Raw genomic sequence first — 12,349 nt, 5'->3', positions numbered from 1 at the left:
GCCTCCCACGCGCCGGCGCTGCCTGGAGCCGCCCCTCGCGGGAGGGGCCGGAACCCGGCACCGAACGGCGTCCGCGAGGCGCGGGGCCCGCTCCGGAGCGCGGGGCCGGGGCGAGAGCCGGGCGCAGGAGGAGTCCCCGGGCTGGGCCCCGCGAACCCCGCGGCCGGAGCGCGCTCCGCCCCCGTGCCACGTGCTGTCCCCCTGTGGGGCCTACAGCTCCCAGGATGCACCGGGCCTCCCCCCCACGAATGGTACGTTCCAGGGGGGAGCGGGGGGGACACCCGGGCTGTCGCCGTGGCAGCCAGAGGCCGCAGTGGGGGGCGGGGGGAGCGCGGCGGGGGCGCAGGAATCTCGCAGGTAAATACCAGCTGCCGGGGCCCGGGCGGGGGGGGGTGTTCCCGGACGCCTGGGTTCTAATTCCAACGGGTTAGGACGCTCCACAGCCTGGTCTGTGCCCTCCCCCAGCACTGACCCAGCCAGCCTCAGAAGCACCCCCGGGAGGTGGGCAAGCAGCTTCCTCCCCAGATACAGAGGGGAAACTGAGGCACGGCTCAAGGGACTCGGCAGCTGTCAGGCAGCAGGTCTTTGGCGGAGCTGGGGACAGAAGCCAGGAGTCCTGATGCCCCTGCGTATCTACCTGCTCCCCCCCGCCCCCGTCCCAACCTGTTCTGCGACAGCCCCCCTCCTTTCTGCTCCCTGAGGAGCTGGGGTTGGGGGGGAGCAGGATGGGAGGCGGCCCGCCAAGGCTGCATCTACCCCAAGAGCTTTCTGCAGTTCTCCCACTGCTGCTCTTCAACGTGGTCTGGGACAGTCAGCCCCCACCCAGCCATCTCAGCCCTAGGCACAGCAGACCACAGGATTGACAGGAGCTTGATCATCATTGCTGCGGGGCGGGAGCTGCACCTGGGTTAGACCAAGGGTGGGCAAATTGCAGAAAATCATTGGTGGAGACGGGGTGGGGGGGGGGAAGCGCTGCCTCTGATGTTTTCTTCAAGATTCCCAACCCTCCCTGGAAAATCTAATGTTGGGGCAGGAGGTCTGCTCCCTGAAGAGGAAGGCTGGAGGTGAGCTGGGCATGTGGAGGTAGTTAGAAAGTGAAGTTCTGCCTTGGGGTGCATTCCCCTGGCAGGCTCTCAGTTACTGCTTTGCACTCAGGAACATTTCTTGGCCTTGCTCTGTCAACCTGTGATGGCTCCTCTACTCCTAAAGGCACCAGGTTCTGCTCAGAGTCTCAACCTCTGCCATGCAGGGATAAATTCATCACACATGTATCCTAGAGACTTCCAGCCCTTGAGACATCAGCTTCTTGTCATAAGGTGGCACAAGGATGGATTAAGTGCTGATTGTTGGCCTGGCTCAAACTCCCACTCCAGGGAGAGAAACAGCTTTGGGAGAGCCAGGGCCCAGCTGTTGTTTCTCATTGCATCGTGGTCCAGTTTCCCCCATGTCCCCTGTAATCAACCAGCTCCCGGGGCTCAAGTGGAGAGTATCTTACTGTAATTCTTCCTGGGCATTGGGATAGACCTATACAATTTTGTGTTTTTAAGGTTCTGTCTTGCTCTGGAGTCTCTGAGCATGAGTTGAAAGTGGCTGAGAAATTTACAACTGAAAGTAACTTTTTTTTTTTTTTAAACAGATCCTTGTTTACTTGTTACAAATAATAAGTTGTGGTTCAGCCAGTCCCGGGGCCATGCGGGGACAGGACTAGTAATTGCTGCACCTTTGTGTGGGTCGTTTTAAGGGACATCTTGAATCATATAATAATGTTTGTCCTCACTTACCTCTCTGGCCACAATCCCATGAATCGTTTCCATGGGTAGCTGCTGTGAATTTAATGCTCTTCTTTGCATGCTGTTCACTTCTTTCCCCCTTTATATGCAAGCAGCTTATTCTGCGTTGTATCCTGAAGTGAGACAGAGATGGCCAAAGGCATTCTAGGAGATGCAAGTCTTCACTTTGATGAGCTGAATAAACTACGAATTTTGGACCCTGAGGTTGCACAGCAAACAATTGAACTCAAAGAGGAATGCAAAGCTTTTGTGGACAGTAAGTTCTTTCCCTTTTATTGGCTCTGCCCAGGTCAAGCTCTCAGCAATACTAAATATCAGGTCTAAATACTGCTTTTGCTACTGGCTGGCCTTTTACTACCTTTAAAAGAGTCAATCTAATGACAAAACTGGAAATAGTTACCATTCACAGATGGAATTTTGATACAATACCATACGTCCATCCCTAGCTCAGCTCAATTAGTTTTGTCATCAGATTGTTTGTTTGAAAACGGGCACCCAGTAAAGAGTAAGAGCAGTGGAAAGAAGAAAGGATGCATTCACGGAGTCTAAGCCAAGGGTCTGCTTTTGTTTTTAGAAGTGTTTTTGTTAATTGATAAGCTGATAGCTTGTTACTTCTGGCTTTTCGCATCAGTTACGCACACAGCATCAGGGGACTGGACTAGAGGACCCCTCGAGGTCCCTTCCAAATCTGTGATTCTATCCATGCTCTTCAGCGGTAGTTCCCTGTAAAGGAAACCGGCCTTGGAGCTCAGTTTCTGCGTGCCAAGCTGCTTCCCACAATAAACCCTATGTATGAAATGCCTGATAATATTGATATTTTCCCCCATATGCAACCTTTGACAATTTCCAAACGTTTTCTGAAGCTGACAAGTCAGTACGGGCAGTGAGTCGAGTGTGCAGACACTGTTGCAGTGTCTTCTCTCAGCCAACACAGTCTTGTTAACGGGGTGGAAAAAAGCTATTACAGTGTTAGATTAACTTTTCTTGTGAATTTTAGTGTCTGACCTGTGCTTATTGGTTATAAGCTAATGAAGGCAGAGACTTTGATAATTGTGCTGTTATTGTAAAATTCCTGTCTCCATCACATATAATAATAAATACTTTTTCCGATATAGGAAAGGAGGGTTTTTTGGTAGGTGGCTGGCTGAGTTTCTATTTGCAATGATTATTTTTGCTGGTGGGATTTTCTGGTATGTTAGGGCACCTATCCTTGTATAGGCATCTCTTTTTAAATTTAGATCTGAATCAATAAGAATATAGGCAAGTCAGGCTAAGATTATATGTCCTAGTAGGAGACAAGAACTCTGAACCTCATCAATGCTTAATGGCCTTTCATTATATTTTCCTCTTCTCCATCTTAAGTTTAGTAGCAATGAAGATCTTAAACTAAACATATGCCGAATACAATTGATTTTAAAAAGGGTTAAGAATATGAAACATTAAGAAATCCAGGCTAAAAAGCACGCAAATGCGATAGAAAAAGAATGTTTGTGTCCTTTCGGTGAATACTTTTAGCTTAAACGGCACCACTTTTCCCTTTGCAGAAATTGCAGAGTTTCAGAAAATAGTGGGTAGCTTAATAGAACTTGTTGATCAACTAGCAAAAGCAGCTGAAAATGAGAAGATGAAGGTACTGTACATTTAATTATTGGCCCATGAAGTGCTCTGTCCTGTACGATACACAGACAGCCCCTGCCCTAACTACCGTACGATCTAAGCAATCTAGCTATTTATTCAATCGGTATGATACAGATTGTTTTAGCAAAAAGAAAAGGAGGACTTGTGGCACTTTAGAGACTAACCAATTTATTTGAGCATAAGCTTTCGTGAGCTACAGCTCACTTCATCGGATGCATACTGTGGAAAGTATAGAAGATCTTGTATACACACAAAGCATGAAAAAATGGGTGTTTACCACTACAAAAGGTTCTCTCCCCCCACCCCACTCTCCTGCTGGTAATAGCTTATCTAAAGTGATCAGTCTCCTTACAATGTGTATGATAATCAAGTATAATGGCCCAACTTGATTATCATAGGTTTCAGAGTAACAGCCATGTTAGTCTGTATTCGCAAAAAGAAAAGGAGGACTTGTGGCACCTTAGAGACTAACCAATTTATTTGATCTTCTATACTTTCCACAGTATGCATCGGATGAAGTGAGCTGTAGCTCACGAAAGCTTATGCTCAAATAAATTGGTTAGTCTCTAAGGTGCCACAAGTACTCCTTTTCTTTTTGAGAATACAGACTAACACGGCTGCTACTCTGAAACCTGAGATTGTTTTAGGGATCTTTTCGGTGGTAGAGCAGTTAACCCCTGTCTTCGGATTATCATAGTTGTCCGTTACCAAGGGTTTAAAGGACTAGTACTAGCCAGTGGCACGCAAACAAGCAAGCTCATTAAAGTGTCAGATGATCCAGGTGCTTGTTTTTTCCCAGCCCTGCAGCTTATCAATTATATTTGCATGTAAACAGCAGATTCTGTCTTTCTAATCAGTATTTTCCTTCCTCCGGTTCATTCAATGGGGCCAAAATTGAGTGCGTGGGCCATTAAGCGTCAGCTTTTGATGTGTCGCCGTGGGCAGTGCCGTCACCGAATACATCTGACCGAAGGAAGCGGCTGATTAGAAAACAAAGAGCTTTTACTTATACACCTTTGCTAGCTACTTTTGTGAATGTTCTTGTTGATGCACATGTAGAAATACGTGCCACTAAGATCTGTTTTATAGGTCAGTCTAGAAACAAGCTTGGAGATTTGGTGTGTTTTTTTAGGAAAAAAAAGTCCCACAAACTTATTTATATTGGAAAAAGTTCAGAACTAATGGTCAAGTCGGAGCTTACCTGTCCCTCCTTTGCCCCAATCAATCCAGTGATCAATTAATATTTCTAGACCTGGCTTTGCCTTTGGCACTCCTGTGACCTTGTGCAGGTTACTAACCTGGGTCAGTCAGAGTAGTGAATATTTGAAGGGAAACTCTACGAAGATATGATCTTCCTTGAAGTCTAATTATTAAAACCACTTGGAAAGTTCACTTCTTAGAAATGATACAAAATTTGTTAGAAATGACAGTGGTAAACAGTGATACAGCTCTGTTACTAAAAGCCAGTCTTGTTTCCATAGGCAATTGGTGCCCGAAACTTGCTCAAGTCTATAGCGAAGCAAAGAGAGGCTCAGCAGCAGCAGCTTCAGGCTTTAATAACCGAGAAGAAAATGCAGTTGGAAAGGTAAGCTAAGATGTTACATGAAGCCACGACCAGGAGTTTGGTTTAATATTTTAAAAGGACAGGGAGTCACATTTGTTATGTTACTAACTTTATTAATATCACTGGTTTTGTGGACTAGAAATTCAGCCCCAATATTTAAACTCTAAGTACAGGTTGTAATCATTCTCTCTCTCTCTCTCTTTCAGATACCGAGTAGAGTATGAGACCCTGTGTAAAATAGAAGCTGACCAGAACGAATTCATTGACCAATTCATTTTTCAGAAATAAAGGACTTAAGACCAACATCAGCAGACTTGGCAAACTTGTACCTTTCCAGTATCCTGATGGTTCTCAAATGTGCAGTTTTGTATTGTGTACCAGTGAGCAAAGGAGTATGGGTAAGGGCAAAACAAAAAATGAGTTTAATGCCACTCTGTGAACTTACATGAAAATGGCAAAAAGGAGGGGTTTTTCGCAGATGTGTAAATAAGAAGAGTTCTAACCTGTCTCTTGTTTTTAAAAAATTTGTACGGTCCCCGTAGTTTTGAATTCATTTAATCTTCGAATGGACACTACTGTTGCTATGTTACATGGCTCCTTTGTTTATTTGTTTTGTTTGTTTACAATACTTTCTGAGATCAGGAAATAAATTATTGTTTTTAGAAGTTGCTTTATTTTCAGATTGTTTTTGGACCTGCCAAGAAGCAGCTGCTCGTGTTATTTATATAATTAAGAGACTATTTTCCTTAGATTTAACTAGTTCACTGGAGTGTCACATGAATAGTTTACCAAATACAGCTTTTCATATCTACAGACGCAAAATACAACATTATTAAGAAGGACCACTAGCTTATTTTTATTTGGACTGACAGAAGAGAATTGCTGTCCAGTTAAAAAAAAACACACACACAAAGGCAAGTTTGTGACTAACAGAACCCACCCACGACAATCCCAAACTGGAAAACATACAGCAGAATTCAAGACAGATTATGCCTGAGGCTCACAGACTCACATTCAGAACAGCAGGTTCCTGGGAATTTTTAACAGTGCTCTAAGCTGCCAGCCTGAAGTCTTTGTGGCATGAGCAGACATTAACGGTAAACAGATTTAGACAATGGATGCCTAAAGCTAGGTTCCAAAATCCACATTTAGATATGAGTACGAATGGCCTGATTTCCAGAAGAGCTGAGCACCCACAAATCCAGTTAAGGCAGGGATGGGCAAACTTTTTGGTCCAACGGCCACATCCGAGTTGTGAAACTTTATGGAGGACCGGGTAGGGAAAGCTTGCTTCCCCAAACAGCCTGGCCTGACCCACTTCCCACCCCATGACTGTCCCCCTCAGAACTCCCAACCCATCCAACCCCCTGCTCCCTGTCTCCTGACCACCCTGCCCCTGAACCTCTGCTCCATTCAACCACCCTCTGCACCCTGTCCCTTGACTCCCCCTCCGCCCCTTATCTGACTCTCCACCTCCTTACCACGCCCCTCAGAGTGGCAGAAGCTTGCAGCCACACCACTGCCCTGCCCGGCAGGAGCAGCGGGCCAGAGCATTGGCATCACATCACGCTGAGGCTGCAGGGGAGGGGACAGGGGCTAGCCTCCCTGGCCAGGAACTCAGGGGCCGAGCAGGATGGTCCCGCAGGCCGGATGTGGCCCACAGGCTGTAGTTTGCCCACCTCTGTGTTAAGGTCAACAGAAGTTGCAGGTGCTCAGCACCTGACACAGAAGTCAGGCTGCTTATTAAGTACTTAGATGTGGAGTTGTACACCTACCTGTAGACAACCAGGCATGAAACAGTCCAGCCTTTGTAATTAGACCCTGGCACACGGATGACAGAATAGTCCTTGACATCATGAACAACTGATGTTACCACCATTTCGAGGCTAATGCTCAACCTTTTGGAAGAGATTTGGAACAGAAGACCAGCCCGCTTGTCAGTCTGTGTCTAACTGGGCTGCATTTGTGCATTTCATCCCAGGTGCAGCTGCAGTTTACCTCAGCATTTCAAGTGGCGAAAAGGAGGACGCAGTGCCACTCAGGTTTGGCCCATCTGCCCCTCCGTAGATGGAAATGAAAGGCAGGGGACACGCCAAACCTAAGTCACGCTGCAATGCCCTGCACCAGGTCACACCACCACTAGGTTTGGGGGCCCTCTCAAACGGGGGGCCCAGGGCAAACTTCCCCTCCCCAGGCAGTCCTGAATGGGGGAAATGTTCACTTCAACTGAGACGGGCTTGGGGTCAAAGTAGGCTAGCCCCACGAAACCCAGGACTGCTGGGAGGGATGCTGCAGGTCAGAAGCGGGTGAAATGATCCCTGCTCATACACAATTAGGAAAAGACTTTAGGGCCCTTTGGGAAGAAAGGTGCTATACAAAAAAGCAGATGTATGTCAAAGGTGGTTACATTTTAGCATTCAGAAATCAGGCAGGTCTTGAAATCTACTCGAACTGGTGATTCAACTCCATAATCAAAGATGGAGTTGGCCCAGGCAGACTCTTTAAAAAAGGATCATAGTGTCATTCCAGATGGTAGGCAGTGGTATATAAGGGGGTGCTTGAGGGCTTGGATCCAGCGTGGCCAGGCACAAAATCAAACATACATAATGAAGTGGCGAGAGTTTTGGCTCACAAGTTCAAAGTTATGAAATCTTAAGACTTTCACAACTAGGTGACTTGGTTGCATTAACATATATTCCGTCAGACTCTTAACTTTCATGGGCCAGGTTCTGCCCCCAGCCATACCTAAGCCAATGGGAGCGTGCATATGTATCTGAGGGCAGAACCAGACCCTGTTTTTACGTCTCATAAAAATAATACAGAATAACACCTTCCTCCCTCACAAACTCTCTCTGCTCTCCAGCTGATTGTAGTTAATTAAGTCATAACACTGCACAATTATACAGCCTCTGGTGTGTCTTATTTTTAAACAGACGGGGGATCCGTGGTTTCTCACACAGGTATATTTACCATGAGAGGAGAGCAGCTGAAAGGGAGGCAGAACGCAAGTGCAATGCTCTCGTTTCAGTATTGTACGTCAAAGGCTTTACTTCTTTGTTTTGCTCGCACTGATGAAAAACACCCATTTGCCAGCCCCAGAGAAGTTAGGTCCCTCTAGCCACAGCAGCAGGGGGAATAGCTACTTGTTTTGGGAAGAGCAGGGACTTCCAGCCAATTCAAGCCTTCTATTTGGGACTCATCCCGGTGTGAATTGGGGTAGCAGACTGCACTAGATGGGCACTTATCCCACAGGACCTGGACGGAGTAGATTCAGAGAACAGATGGAGCTAGATGTTTAGGCTGTTTCGATTCCCCATTAGTTCTTTTTCCTTTTCTCCACCTGGTTGTATTGGGGGCTGTACAACATGGTTAACAGGATCAGAACTGGAATCAGCAAATACGGCACATAGATGGCTAACAGAGCAAGGCGTTCCTGCTGTGTCTCTGGACCCTGATGCTTGGACGCGGAGAAATCGTGAAACAGGATGTGTGCAAGGATAGGAAATACAGTTGTAGCAACATGACTGGAGTAGATAATCGCTGGAGTCCGTATCCATTTGCAGCCACCTGTATTCGAGGCAGAAAAGTATAATATTTGTTTGAAATAAGAGGGCAGCATTCAATAGCCTTAGGATAAATACACTAAAGAGGGTGAAAACATGCTGAGATCTACTCATGAAAACTGCTATGAGAGAGTTAGGTATCAACAGAAAATTAACCCAGACTGTACGAGCCTCAATTGCAAGGAGTATATAGTAGCAGGAAAACTAATCTGTTTTTATTAGGTGGAAGAGTGGCAACACAAGGCATGCCAGCTGGAAGCTTAGAAAGACAGGATGCAGATAGGAGTCCTGGGACATCTCTGCAAAGCAAGCTGATAAAATATTTTCATCATCAAAAAAACCAACATGCAGTCTTGATTCAAGAATTATATTCTTAGGTCGGTCACCAGGTATCACGTAGATGCAGAGTATCATTATACCCATTTTACAGGGGTTAAGTGACTCGTCCAAGGTCATACAAGAAGCACGTGGCAGAGCCTGGAATAAAAGCCCTATGTCCTAACAGGGCTGTTCTCTCCGCACTGGGCCCCATTACCTAGAAACCTAGGATTTCTGGTTTAAGATAAAGTTGTGGGAATGAAGTGTATTGTGCCAGGCTTGACCAGCATCAGCGAAAGAATAATTTTTCCTGTTTTTATTTTAATTATTTTCCTACAGGCTCTATTCTGCACTCCTTACTGAAGCAAAACTCCTAGTGAAAAAACAGGACCCCCCCACTTGATGCATTTGTAATGGCTTAAATGTACAGAACAAGCTTTCTCTACCCCTTAAAATTAATATCTGCAACAAGACTGCATGCACAATATTGTTCTTTCATTCTTTCTGTACCAACCTTTTAAGAATGCATAAGCTGCAATGGGAAAGAAAGGCATTTGTAAGAAGGCTTCACAATATACAAACGACTTAAACCATGCAGGGGGCTCCAGCATCATGGGATCTTTAAAGGTAACTGCATACCATTTTAACAACTCCGTCAGCTTAAGAAAAAAAAAAACACAACAGATTAACACGCTTAGCGTTAGCTGCAATGAGACACAACAAGGCATTTTACATGACCCATTAAATGGAGCCATCATTACAGCGCGCAAAACCTTTTTAAAGATACAGTCTCATCTTGACACACAAGGCTTCCACTGTGCAGCTATTAGTCTTAATGGGAATTACGCTGCAAAAGCCTCTCAAAGTGGCGAAAACGCTCCGTACGCAGATATTCAACTCTGCAGCATTTTGTTCCACATTTTCTCGGGGTTATTACAACCTTACGCAGAGCCTGCTGCTTCAGACGTGAGCAGCCACAGACCACTCCGGATCCCTTTTTCCACGTAGGGAGCAAGCCAGGTTTCGTGGAGAGAGGAAAGATCCTTGAATTCCACTCTTCTTGGCCCGGCCACTGTGAGGACACGTGGGGACAGATTTACAATGGTATTTAGGCCCTCCAAGAGGCAGACAGGTGCCTAGTGGAATTTAGAAAAGTGACTATCTTTGTACAGCACCCCTAGTCGACCACTGGGTTCCTAGGCACCATAAACAAGAGGAGTTCAATGCCCAATTCACTTAGGTGCTTTTGTAATTCCCACAAGGCCCCTATCTGCATCTTTAGGCATCTAAATACCTTTATACAGCTGGCCCATGGTGTTTAAACAGTCCTCTAAAAAGGTTTTTGTCCAAGCTGACAGTGCAATGAGCTAAATGTGAAATTAGTCTGAATGACAGACAAATAAATGTAAAATGTGGTTTTGTTAGGTGGCCTTTGGTCGAAAGTCTATTGAGATTTGCTAGTTAATTTTTAATTTAAATATGGCTTCTAAAATAGAAGAAGCCTCCTGATTCATTCAAGTAACAATCAACAGTTAAATTGCCTGAGCTAATGACCTCATGTCCCCGTCTAAAGTTGCTGGATACAGATTATATTTACAGTTTTCTATCGTACAGATCAAACCCTGGTGACATAAAATGAAGATCTATAAATAACTCGCATTCTACCTCGATTGGTCATATTTTGGGAACCAGTTATCTCTGCCTCTCTCACATTCGTGGTGGAGTTTTGCACAGAAAACAAAAGTACTAAATCATGAGGTCAGTGTTGCATAAGTCACTCAATGAACAACTGTACTCTGCCCTGAACTCTTCCAGTCTCTCTTTCAGACTGTATTCGGCTTTTAAAGACAAGAAAAAACACATAGTGCTTTCCATATGCAAAAGAAATCTACTGTCAAGCAGATATTCAGGTATTTCTAGGCTGGTTAGGTTAGACTTCTGCAATAGCTTAGCATGCTGGGAAGATAAAAGTAGGAGAGATTTTAGCAAGGAGGTTTTTTGCTTTTGTCTGACTTACTGTGTAGATCTAATTGGCAGAGGAAGCTTGCACAGATTTCATTTGATCCTTTGAACAATTTTGGAAGCCAGTTGATTTGTGCCCTCGTGAACTAATCAAAGTGAAATTTATCCTAGTGACCCCAGACTAATGAGCTTGGCACAAGACATACTATCCATATTTATACTTAATACTATATAAAAGCTAAGTGGTACTGCAAAAAACTGACTCATCGTAGGGCTGTAAAATTAGCTGTAGCTGATGAAAGCTTATGCTCAAATAAATTGGTGAGTCTCTAAGGTGCCACTAGTCCTTCTTTTCTTCTCGTGAATTTGACTCATTAACACTGCAGAAGGAGAGCTGAGCCTTTTCTCAAAGATCAGGGTTTTCAAGCCAACCCTTTGCCAACCTATTCAAACCCTTTGCACAGAATCAATTCTCCCCCAAACCCTTGTCTCAGACAGTCCTGACCGATTTTGCACTGAGCTGCAAACACACACAAATCACCATGTCGTTGAGAGTGTCCTGGCAGCTACTTACACTCTGCGGGTGGAGGCCAGTCCCAGGTACAAGCGCTTGCAGGTCTATCAGTAAAGTGATGGGAATGTGAGTGAGGAAGTACAGGGCAAAAACCCACTCCAGCAAGCCAGTAACAGCAGCCATCCCTTCCCTGGGTCAGTGCAGCAGCAGGAAGTCAGCTGGTAAGCAACAGACACAACAGGCCACAGCTTTCTCCGGCTCCCATTGGCTGCACTCTCAGGAGGCTTGGTTTCCTGCTGGGACAACTCACAATTTAAAGGGCTGCTCAGCTGGCTGAAGGCAAAACACCTGCGGTTGGTGCCTCCCCTGAAGGAAGATTCCATTCGCCTCAACAGGAGGCGGCCTTACTAGATTTGCGTTACAACCTATTTTAAAGACTTAAAACTGTTTTCATAGCTTGGTGAGGAAAAAAAGAAAGCATGGGTTCGCTCTTTAGAGCTCGGCTCAACAAATTAGATTGTATTCAAGGTCTCGTCCCGCCACACAGCACAGGATTTAGCAGGTTGCCTTTGAAGCAGGGGGTCAGAAGTCCTCTGTGTGCACATTTACACTATTATGGATTCCCAAAAGGGACTCAGGAGAATAAGTACCACTGACTTTCAACGGGACCTGTGCAGTGAAGTAGCTTAGGGGTGAGATTTTCAAAAGCACCCAGCAGAGAAGAATTTCTGGTTAGCGGAAGAATCACAAGTTGTTCTGAGAAGATGCTCGTATACTCTTGCTCACGTTCATTTCTTTACTTTTACCAGGCCCCCGGCCGAGTCCCATCACTAACAAAGCTAACGCTTTCTGGCTGTCCCACTAGTTAACTTCCTCCTGGATACAAATTTTCAGCAGGCTGACGGGCTTTGGCAAGATCCCAGGAGTAAGAGGGGAGAATGTGTCTAAATGTCCCAAGAGTACTTTGAAGATCTCAACCCTCGTGCTAGATGAAGCAGGA

At 45.5% G+C, this 12,349-nt stretch overlaps 2 protein-coding genes across 6 annotated transcripts; one reads left to right on the top strand and one right to left on the bottom strand.

Moving 5' to 3' along the window:
* Positions 1-140: 140 nt before the first annotated feature.
* Positions 141-5,655, top strand: IFT20 (intraflagellar transport 20). 5 transcript variants are annotated; one of them, XM_074974809.1, is made up of 5 exons: positions 141-251; positions 1,886-2,046; positions 3,335-3,420; positions 4,910-5,013; positions 5,199-5,655. In XM_074974809.1, exons 2-5 carry the CDS (start codon positions 1,920-1,922, stop codon positions 5,278-5,280), a joined length of 399 nt encoding a protein of 132 aa, XP_074830910.1. In that variant the 5' UTR covers positions 141-251; positions 1,886-1,919; the 3' UTR covers positions 5,281-5,655. The 5 variants fall into 5 exon arrangements, with proteins under 5 accessions (XP_074830910.1, XP_074830912.1, XP_074830911.1 ...); XM_074974811.1 differs by having other exon boundaries at positions 142-251; positions 1,883-2,046; XM_074974810.1 differs by lacking the exon at positions 141-251 and adding an exon at positions 326-357.
* On the bottom strand, positions 5,105-11,605 carry TMEM97 (transmembrane protein 97). Its single transcript, XM_074974808.1, has 3 exons — positions 11,410-11,605; positions 9,388-9,532; positions 5,105-8,559 (listed from the first exon to the last, which is right to left on the bottom strand). Exons 1-3 carry the CDS (start codon positions 11,530-11,532, stop codon positions 8,309-8,311), a joined length of 519 nt encoding a protein of 172 aa, XP_074830909.1. The 5' UTR covers positions 11,533-11,605; the 3' UTR covers positions 5,105-8,308.
* Between the last annotated feature and the right edge of the window lie 744 nt (positions 11,606-12,349).

This window comes from Natator depressus, chromosome 17 (genome assembly GCF_965152275.1).
Source record: "Natator depressus isolate rNatDep1 chromosome 17, rNatDep2.hap1, whole genome shotgun sequence".
NCBI classification, from domain to species: domain Eukaryota; kingdom Metazoa; phylum Chordata; order Testudines; family Cheloniidae; genus Natator; species Natator depressus.
The sequence above is the reverse complement of the archived record's forward strand: the minus strand, read 5'-3'. Positions and strand labels throughout refer to the sequence as shown.

Coding starts and splice junctions, on each gene's coding strand:
- IFT20 (XM_074974809.1), top strand. CDS start 1,920: ATGGCCAAAGGCATTCTAGGAGATGCAAGTCTTCACTTTGATGAGCTG. Junction 3,421..4,909: donor CTGAAAATGAGAAGATGAAG/GTACTGTACATT, acceptor TTGTTTCCATAG/GCAATTGGTGCCCGAAACTT. Junction 5,014..5,198: donor AAGAAAATGCAGTTGGAAAG/GTAAGCTAAGAT, acceptor TCTCTCTTTCAG/ATACCGAGTAGAGTATGAGA.
- TMEM97 (XM_074974808.1), bottom strand. CDS start 11,532: ATGGCTGCTGTTACTGGCTTGCTGGAGTGGGTTTTTGCCCTGTACTTC. Junction 9,533..11,409: donor CTGGCCTCCACCCGCAGAGT/GTAAGTAGCTGC, acceptor TTTTTTCTTAAG/CTGACGGAGTTGTTAAAATG. Junction 8,560..9,387: donor AGCTTATGCATTCTTAAAAG/GTTGGTACAGAA, acceptor CCTCGAATACAG/GTGGCTGCAAATGGATACGG.